Source organism: Amblyomma mixtum, chromosome 8 (genome assembly GCF_055824585.1).
Source record: "Amblyomma mixtum isolate Tamu chromosome 8, ASM5582458v1, whole genome shotgun sequence".
Classification (NCBI taxonomy): domain Eukaryota; kingdom Metazoa; phylum Arthropoda; class Arachnida; order Ixodida; family Ixodidae; genus Amblyomma; species Amblyomma mixtum.
In genome coordinates, this window is record NC_143019.1 from 103,788,805 (window position 1) to 103,797,968 (window position 9,164).

At 51.4% G+C, this 9,164-nt stretch overlaps 1 protein-coding gene across 1 annotated transcript; it reads right to left on the bottom strand.

Annotated features, from left to right (window-relative positions):
• Window positions 1-7,994: 7,994 nt before the first annotated feature.
• Window positions 7,995-8,795, bottom strand: LOC149333749 (uncharacterized). Its single transcript, XM_089557791.1, has one exon. The coding sequence runs from the start codon at window positions 8,793-8,795 to the stop codon at window positions 7,995-7,997; it is 801 nt and encodes a 266-aa protein (XP_089413917.1).
• Between the last annotated feature and the right edge of the window lie 369 nt (window positions 8,796-9,164).

The window sequence follows — 9,164 nt, forward strand, 5'->3', positions numbered from 1 at the left end:
CTATTTCTTGTGAGCGGTACATCTGTCGCACCCGTTGGACACAGATTGAACGTTTCTCTGCAAACACTTTACGACCCCCTGCGCGTGCCTCGCGCTGATTTTTTGCTGTTCGGGCAGGCACGCGTTCTTCTATTATCAGGTGATCACGATTAGCCCTACTCGGCGATCAAGTGACCACCCCGAGAATGGAGCTTCCACCTGGCATATTATTAGTTGGCAGTTTCAGCAGCGGCAACAAAACGTCACCAAACGCTTGTACAAGCTTCTGTAATGTTCCCTGCGCGAATGTATAGAAGTTATACTTAGTAATTGGGTAGCATACGCAGTTGAATTACGCTGCCAGTCACTTCGAAACGCACCTGGGATGTTGTGCGCCGTATTTACGCGGTTTAACTCTTGTTATAAGTAATGACACATTAGCATCCTTGCAGTTTGTAGACCTCTGGACCGTACCTTGGAGCAAATGATTATGAAATTGTTGAAAATCGAAGTAATTAAAAAATATTTACGACTCCTCTCGCTATGGTTTGCCGCTAACGCAGCACCCTAAGCGGAAAACACACACTTTTGTAAAAGTGAAGAGCTGTTTTTCGTAGCTTATGACGGGGCTTGCGTGGTTGCTAACCTTCATTATTCTGTGATGACAGTCCAGTCCTACTTTAGACTAGCAGCCCTTGCCTTTCGAGCACATCCCTGTAATGCACTCCTATGGCAGCAGGCAGGCTACGGCACGTCCAACCACTGGCCCATGCACACTGTGAAACCTTTCCTAATGACTTACGTTTTCACAAATAATTTTCTGATGATGTCTTTGTGAGGGCGCTTTTGGGGTAATCAGCTTCGGTGGTTTAGTGTTTCTTATCTAAAACATGCACCTTTAGCTCCGTGTAAGCGAAAATTTAGCAAGTGGCCCGGCTCCATGAAGTATATCGCCAAGTACTTTGCTGCTGTCAATAGTCTGTCATGTATGACCCTCTTAGAGAGAAGGCCTTGTATGTGGCTGGAAACGTTAGAGATGTCGGAAAGCGCGCAATAGTACTATTATCCCTTCTAGGTTCTGGGGATTCTTTTATTTGGATATGCGGAGCCCAGGAAGGATATCTGGTGGCATTTTGTTTTTGCACAGTGAAAACCGTGCTTCGGAATAAGTGCAGTCCTAGGCAGTTCTACCACTAAACAAATAAAAAATGCGTGCCTTCTTTTGCACATGAAGTGTCCAGTATGAGATGTTCCCGCTGTCGTGAAGAACAGAATACTTTTAAGCATTTATTTCAAACCCAACCAGATAAACTTCATCCGAGATGTCGTTCATCTCACAGAAAGAAGAATTGTTCTCGCGCGATGGTTTTTGGCCTTGCAATAATACAGCTAGTTAATATCCAAACTAATTTCCCGGTCATGATAGCAACGTAGTACTGACATTATATGGGTATTTTTGACTTGCAAGCATTGGCAGAAGGCGTTGCCTAAACTTCCTTTCAAAGAACTGACGACTTTCTCAAAGGATTTGTGATTACAATAATGTGGACTGTATGCATTGGATGTATCACTGGTCACTCTTATAGCAGTCACATTCCGTACCTGGAAGTCGCATGGTCTCGAACATGCGCCCAGGTTTGCACTTGCAGCCCGACTCGATCGCGGCGGTATTGGTGCGTAAAGGCACTGCGAGAGTACGAGCGCGGAAATGTTTCAAAGATGGCAGTTATGTACTGCTCTTTCCCTCCAGCCTGGAAGAACACATTTCAGTCTAGTAAGGTACAGGTTTAGAAATCTTAACCTCCTCACAACTGTGCCGCACCTCAGTGAAAACTATTCACAGACTCTGCAGCTTAAACTTTTACTGGTCGTCTCGAAAGGGAGTCGAGTAATTAGCTTCATACTGGTATGAAGTTTAGGCCTTATAAGGTGGCAGTATTTATGGCTCCCAAAAGCGTGACAGCTGTTGAGCATGCATGTCCACAGCTGAGCTTCTATTACATCGCCAGTCGATATTTCACCGAGTGTGCGCATTCCCTTCAAACTAGAGTTTTTTCGCCTAACCTAAAGCCTCGCAGCACCTCAATTTCCATCAGAATACACTCAGGAAAATAAAGGGCGTAGGTCGAGTTCTCCCGCTGTTGCGCATATAGATTCCATGTTTTGCATAATTGACTCGATGGATTCGTTGATCACACAAAGCACGTTCTGGGTATTTAGGCTGAAGGACGAGCAGCAGCAGAGGAGTTACATGAGAAAAGTTGTCATTCTTCGAAAACATAGATTGGTTTGGTTTGAAAACATAGAGCACTTAATACTACTGGCATGGTGTGAATTCGAAGTAGTTGTAGTAGTGGTACCAGAAACTTTTACTCACAATTCAAGCTAAAGCTGTCTTCTGCTGCGGGTGGTGTCCTTATTTCAGGTCTCCAATGGTCAAGGTTGTTTCTCTTTCCTGGGACACCAGGTTTCGCTGGGTGCGCAAGCATTTTTATATCATCGTGGGCTACTAGTTCTTACATTATTGCGTTAGCAATACTACTGTAGGTTTCGCCTCATCGCATAGCCCGGATCGGTAGAGACGGATGACCTTGAGCAGCGTTGCTTCAGCCGCGCTCCTCAAGATGGTAGCGCCGTCGGCGCGCTGCGCGGCTGTGGCACCGAGCAGTTTGCTCTGTCTACGACAGATGGCGCCGCTAGGAAATCCGCCACTTCTGGCCTTAGAAGCCGGCGTTAGCAGCATTGGCGCGCAGTGCATCGATGGCAATCGAATGACGCCGGTTAAGCAATTAGCCTAATTTCTAGTTAGACCACATAAATAAATAACACCGAGTAGGTAATTGGTCGAGTTGGGGAACCGAACCACGGTCTCCGGAGTGCGAGACGAGTACGCTAACCACTACGCCATGCCAGCTGGATGGTTTGGAATGAACAAAGGCGCGTCTAGTGAATACGGTATCTTCGTTCACTCCTATCGTCCTCCCTTCTCGTTATGGCGAACTTCAGGTGTCCACTGAGATACTCGAGACAGGTACATTTCTTTTCCTCAAAAACCAATTTACCGACGAGCGAGGCGTACTGCCGAACAAGCCATGCGGTTCTGTGGACTCCCTGGCAGCGTGGTGGAATGGTGACGTGACCAAATATGGCGCTGCCCATGTTCCCGCGCTATAAAGCCTCTATAAATGCGTGCTTGCTTTATCGTGAATGCATTGCTATTCAGTCCTCTAAGGAGAAGTGACAGCGACAGGAAGAAGCGAGAATGCGACAACCTGCACAAGACACGCCAGAACAGCGTGAAGAACGTCGTGCAAAGCGTCGTGCTATGGATGCAGCTCGGCGACAACGTTCTACCTCGCAGAGTGGTTCCACGTCATCGGTCACCGATGAACCTCAACACCTGACTGCTCAGGAACGCCGCAATGCTACCAGGCGAAGGCAACGCGCCGAAGAATCGCCAGAAGAATGTGCACACCATTGCTAATCTGTTTGCCCGGTTTAACCAGAGCTCATTATCATTAGTGAATCAGGCATTCATGCCCTTATGAATAAGCTCAAAATTACTACTAGCTCTGATAACCTTGGATTTAATAACAAAATACTAAAGAATGGCTCTCTAAACCTCTATCAAGTATTGACATCACTTTTTTCACAATCATTATCATCTGGTACAATTCCTGATGACTGGCGTACAGCGAAAGTAATACCCATTTTCAAATCCAGAGACCGCACTATTCTACTTAACTATCGCCCTATCTCCTTAACCAGCAACATCTATGAACTCCTAGAACACATAATTCATACTCAAGTAATAAATTATCTAGAGGAGAAGGATATCATTTTGAAATACCAGCACGGTTTTCATAGGGGTTAGTCATGCGACACCCAATTCGCTGGATTTACTAACGACGTATTGTTACGTAAATGTAGGCACACAAGAAGTAGTCACTGAGGGATGCTGACAGCAGCTCACAGCAGCTCAATCGAACCACTGCCGGCCAACGGCGCACAGATCACACTTCGTCCTCTTCGCGCTCCGTGCACGAGCCCAGCACTGTCTTCTTCGTTGTCCACTGACACAACTCCCGGCGGCGAAAGCATCGTCCCGATGCTAAGTGGAAGACGGAGCAGGTGCACGGTATGGCTTGAGGCGAACCACGTGAACAACGTCAGTGGTAAGGGGGTGGATGATGACGGAGGGTCGAGGGGGGCAATCTCATAAGTCACGTCGGTCACCTGACGGAGCACGCGATAAGGGCCCTTATACTGATGTAGGAGTTTTTCTGAAAGGCCGACACGGCGAGAGGGATACCAAACGAGGACGAGTGATCCTGGCGTGTAGTGGACTGGGCGATGTCGGCGGTCGTAAACTGACTTCTGGTAGGCCTGGGAGGCGGTGAGACGGTCGCGGGCGATTTCGCGGGCCGAGGTTGCTTGAGCGATGGCGCCACGTGCGTACTCCGTGGTCGAGGCCGAAGAAAGCGGCAGGAGTGTATCCAGTGGCAACGCAGGATGCCGGCCATACAAAAGATAGAAAGGCGAATAGCCCGTGGTGTCATGCCGCGATGAATTATAAGCAAATGTTACATAGGGCAAGGCAATGTCCCAATCACGATGGTCGGGTGCGACGTACATGGATAGCATGTCAGTGAGGGTCCTATTCAGGCGCTCGGTAAGCCCGTTCGTTTGAGGATGGCACGCTGTAGTGAGTTTATGCTGCGTGGAACAGGACCGGAGTATGTCGTCAACTACCCGGGACAAAAAGTAGCGGCCGCGGTCCATCAGCAATTGGCGTGGGGCACCGTGATGACATGGGGGGCACCGGGATGACATTTTGCAACAGGAAATCGGCGACATCGGTGGCGCAACTGGTTGGTAAGGCACGTGTGATAGCGTACCGAGTGGCGTAGTCAGTCGCGACGGCGATCCAACGGTTGCCGGAACTGGACGTAGGAAAAGGTCCGAGGAGGTCTAGTCCGACACGATGAAAGGGTTCCAGAGGTACGTCGATAGGCTGCAGAAGGCCGGCAGGCAAAGTGGAGGGCCGCTTCCTTCGTTGACAGAGGTCACAGCTGGCAACGTAACGGCGAACACTACGGTAAAGGCCGGGCCAAAAGAAGCGGCGTCGGACCCGATCGTACGTGCGGGAGACACCGAGGTGTCCCGCGGTGGGCAGGTCGTGTAGTTCCGCGAGGACAGACGAGCGGAGACGCTGAGGAACGACGAGCAGGAGCGGAGGGCCATCAGGGCGAAGGTTGCGGCGGTAGAGGATGTCATCCTGAAGGACAAAGAGTTGGAGCGAAGGATCGGGGTTGGCACAGGTGAGGCGGTCAATAAGGGGACGCAAGGAGGAATCTTGCCGTTGCTCGGCCGCGATGTTAAGCAGATCAGAGATAGCGAATAAGCACGGGCCGAGGTCATTGTCTCCAGGATCTGGCGGCTCCACAGGGTGACGAGACAGGCAGTCAGCGTCTTGATGTAGGCGCCCGGACTTGTAAACAACGGTGTAAGAGTACTCTTGCAGGCGCAATGCCCAACGACCAAGCCGGCCTGTGGGGTCCTTCAGCGAAGAAAGCCAGCAAAGAGCGTGGTGGTCCGTCACAACTGAGAAAAGGCGGCCAAACAGGTAGGTTCGAAATTTAGCGACCGCCCAAACAAGGGCGAGGCACTCGCGCTCCGTTATGGAGTAATTGCGCTCGGCGGTGGAAAGAAGACGGCTGGCGTACGCAATGACACGGTCTTGACCTTGGTGACGTTGGGCGAGCACAGCGCCGATACCATATCCGCTGGCGTCTGTGCGAACTTCAGTGGCTGCCGACGGGTCGAAATGGGCCAATATAGGAGGGGAAGTGAGCAACAGGATTAAGGAAGATAAGGCCTCTCCTTGGGCAGGGCCCCAAGTAAAAGGGCTGTCTTTCTTAAGGAGGTCGGTGAGGGGACGTGCGATGCCGGCAAAATTTTTGATGAAACGTCGGAAATAAGAGCACAGGCTGACAATGCTGCGTACGTCCCTGGACGATTGCGGAAGAGGGAAGTCTTTGACAGCTTGAACTTTAGCAGGGTCCGGGCGGACACCCGAGGCATCGACCAGATGTCCAAGGATGGTCAGTTGGCGACGAGCGAATTGGCATTTCGACGAGTTGAGCTGCAGCCCGGCTTTGCGGAAGACAGAAAGAATGCTCGTCAGTCGTTCGAGGTGCGTGGAAAATGAGGGCGAAAAAACCACGACGTTGTCTAGATAACCGAGGCATGTAACCCATTTAAATCCTCGAAGCAAGGAGTCCATCATTCTCTCGAAGGTAGCTGGCGCATTGCAGAGACCGAACGGCATAACTTTGAACTGATATAAGCCGTCTGGTGTGACGAATGCAGTCTTTTCACGGTCTTGGTCATCCACAGCAATTTGCCAATATCCGGATCGAAGGTCGATGGAAGAGAAAAATTTGGCTCCGTGAAGGCAATCCAAACCGTCGTCAATTCTGGGGAGAGGATACACGTCCTTTTTCGTGATGCGGTTAAGGTGCCGGTAATCAACGCAAAAGCGCCAGCTCCGGTCTTTCTTTTTAACTAGAACAACTGGTGAGGCCCAAGGACTCGACGAGGGCTCTATAATGTCTTTGGTAAGCATTTTGTCCACCTCCTGCTGAATGATGTTCCGTTCTGTACTGGAGACCCTATACGGACGTCTGTGGATAGGGGCGGCGTCACCGGTGTTAATGCGATGCGTAACCACAGAGGTCCGAGCCAAAGGGCGGTTGTCGAAGTCAAAGATGTCGTGAAATGAGGAAAGAAGACACCTGAGGTCGTGAGTTTGTGCTGGTAAGAGGTCAGGTGCAATCATTTTTGCGTATTGGTCAGATGGTGGTACGTCGGACTCGGAGCATTTCGGCGAGGGAGGTTCACAGCCGGTGACAGCTGACACAACGCAGTCGGAAGCAGGGCACAGCGTGGCGAGCGACATGCCTTGGGGAAGCGGCTGAACGTGCGATGAAAAGTTGAGGATCGGAAGGGACACTCGATTGGCAAACATAGTGACCACTGTATGTGCGAGGGCAACACTCCGTGTGAGAGGCACATCAAGGGCTGGAGTAACGATGTATTGGCCATCGGGAACTGGTGGGACGGAAGAGAATGATACGTAAGTGACGGCTTCGGGGTTCAGGCGGACAAAATCCACGGTACATAGGCGATGGACAACTGGTGCCGGTGGCTCCTCGTTAAAAGGTAGGGCTAGCTGAACGACACTTGTGGCGCAATCAATGAGGGCAGAATGTTCGGAAAAAAAGTCAAGGCCAAGGATGAGGTCATGAGGGCAGTGTTCGAGGACAGTGAAGAGAACCGAAGTATGGCGGCCGGCGATTGACACACGGGCTGTGCACATTCCAACGACAGCGGAAGTACCGCCATCGGCGAGACGAACAACAGCGGAGTGGGCAGGAGTGAGCACTTTCCTTAGGCGACGACGTAGAGAGGCATTCATAACGGAGACGTGCGCTCCCGTGTCGATGAGAGCGGTAACAGGGATCCCGTCCACGTCTACGCTAAGTATATTCCGTCGGGCTTGTAGAGTCAAAGGAGGATTTCCAAGGTCGGTTGTCGGAGCAGCATCACCTCCAGACGCTGCAGCCATCAGTTTTCCGAACGGGATCGAGCATACGGGCCAGGAGATGATGGGCGTCGAGTTTGGGGCGACGGAGATCGACGACGGTAAGGAGACGACGAGCGGTTAGTTGGAGGGGCCTGAGCGTCGGAGCTTGCGAGCTGTGGTTCATGGGGCGACGACGAGCGTCGGGGATAGAAAGAATCAGGATAGCGGCGGTAGGTCGATGACGGACGGCTTCGGCAGTGTCGGGAGATGTGACCAACTCGGGAGCAGTTAAAACAGATGGACCTGTCGTCAGGTGTTCTCCACTCATCCGGGTTGCGGCTGCGGCGAGTGTGGTACGGATGTCGGGCACCGGGCACGGGAGACACATTGCGAGCATCTGGGCAACTAATGGAGCATACAGGTCGGATCACGAGATTGGCGAATTCTTGTCGGACAACAGCCTGATAAGGGATACTGCAGGGGCACTGTCCGGTACCGATAATTGGGAAATTGTGGGAGACACTGCCTCTAGTTCTCGGCGTACAAGTCGTGTCAGGCTGTCGGATGTTGGCAGGGAGCACGGTTGGGATGAGTCTACGCAGGACGACGTTGCCGCCGTGTTCGGCAAGCGCGTGAACTGAGGGGAAATACGGCGGCTTTTCGCTTGTTCAAAGCGGCGGCATTCTTTTAAGATGGCGTCAACCGTTCCACAGTCCTTGTACACCAGCAAGTTAAAGGCGTCGTCTGCAATTCCTTTGAGAACGTGACCTACTTTGTCACTCTCTGACATGGCGGAATCAACTTTCATGCAGAGGGCTAAAATGTCCTGAATATAAGACACATATGACTCTGTTGAGGATTGTGCGCGGCATGCAAGCTCCTTCTTCGCAGCCAGCTGACGTCCGAATGGCTTACCAAGCAATTCGGTAAGCTTCTGCTTGCACAGGTCCCAACTGGTCAGTTCTTCCTCGTGTGTCTCGAACCAGACCCTTGCAGTGCCCGTCAAGTAGAAAATGACGTTGGCCAACTTCATCGTGGGATCCCACCGGTTGTGTGTGCTCACACGCTCGTACAGCGAGAGCCAGTCTTCGACGTCCACGCCATCGGTACCGCAGAATGTGCCCGGGTCTCGAGGGTGGGCTAGGACGACAGTTGGCGTGGCAGGCGCGTCGGTAGCTATCTCGACGGATCGGCACGTCGGCTCGTCGGCTCGTCGGGTCAGCGGCATGGCGGCTCGTACACCGCACCTCCACCAAGAGATGTTACGTAAATGTAGGCACACAAGAAGTAGTCACTGAGGGATGCTGACAGCAGCTCACAGCAGCTCAATCGAACCACTGCCGGCCAACGGCACACAGATCACACTTCTTCCTCTTCGCGCTCTGTGCACGAGCCCTGCACTGTCTTCTTCGTTGTCCACTGACAATATTTTCCGCAGTAGACGCTGGCTTACAGGTTGACGCAGTATTTTTAGACTATTCTAAAGCTTTTGATCGCGTTCCCCATTATAGGCTTCTAACCAAATTGACAAACTTAAATCCCCATCCTAGCGTTTTTCATGGATAAAACAATTCCTTTATAATAGAAAAGAATTCAC

Bases quoted from the DNA above. Each gene is read 5' to 3' on its own strand.
- LOC149333749 (XM_089557791.1), bottom strand. From the start codon at position 8,795: ATGCCGCTGACCCGACGAGCCGACGAGCCGACGTGCCGATCCGTCGAG.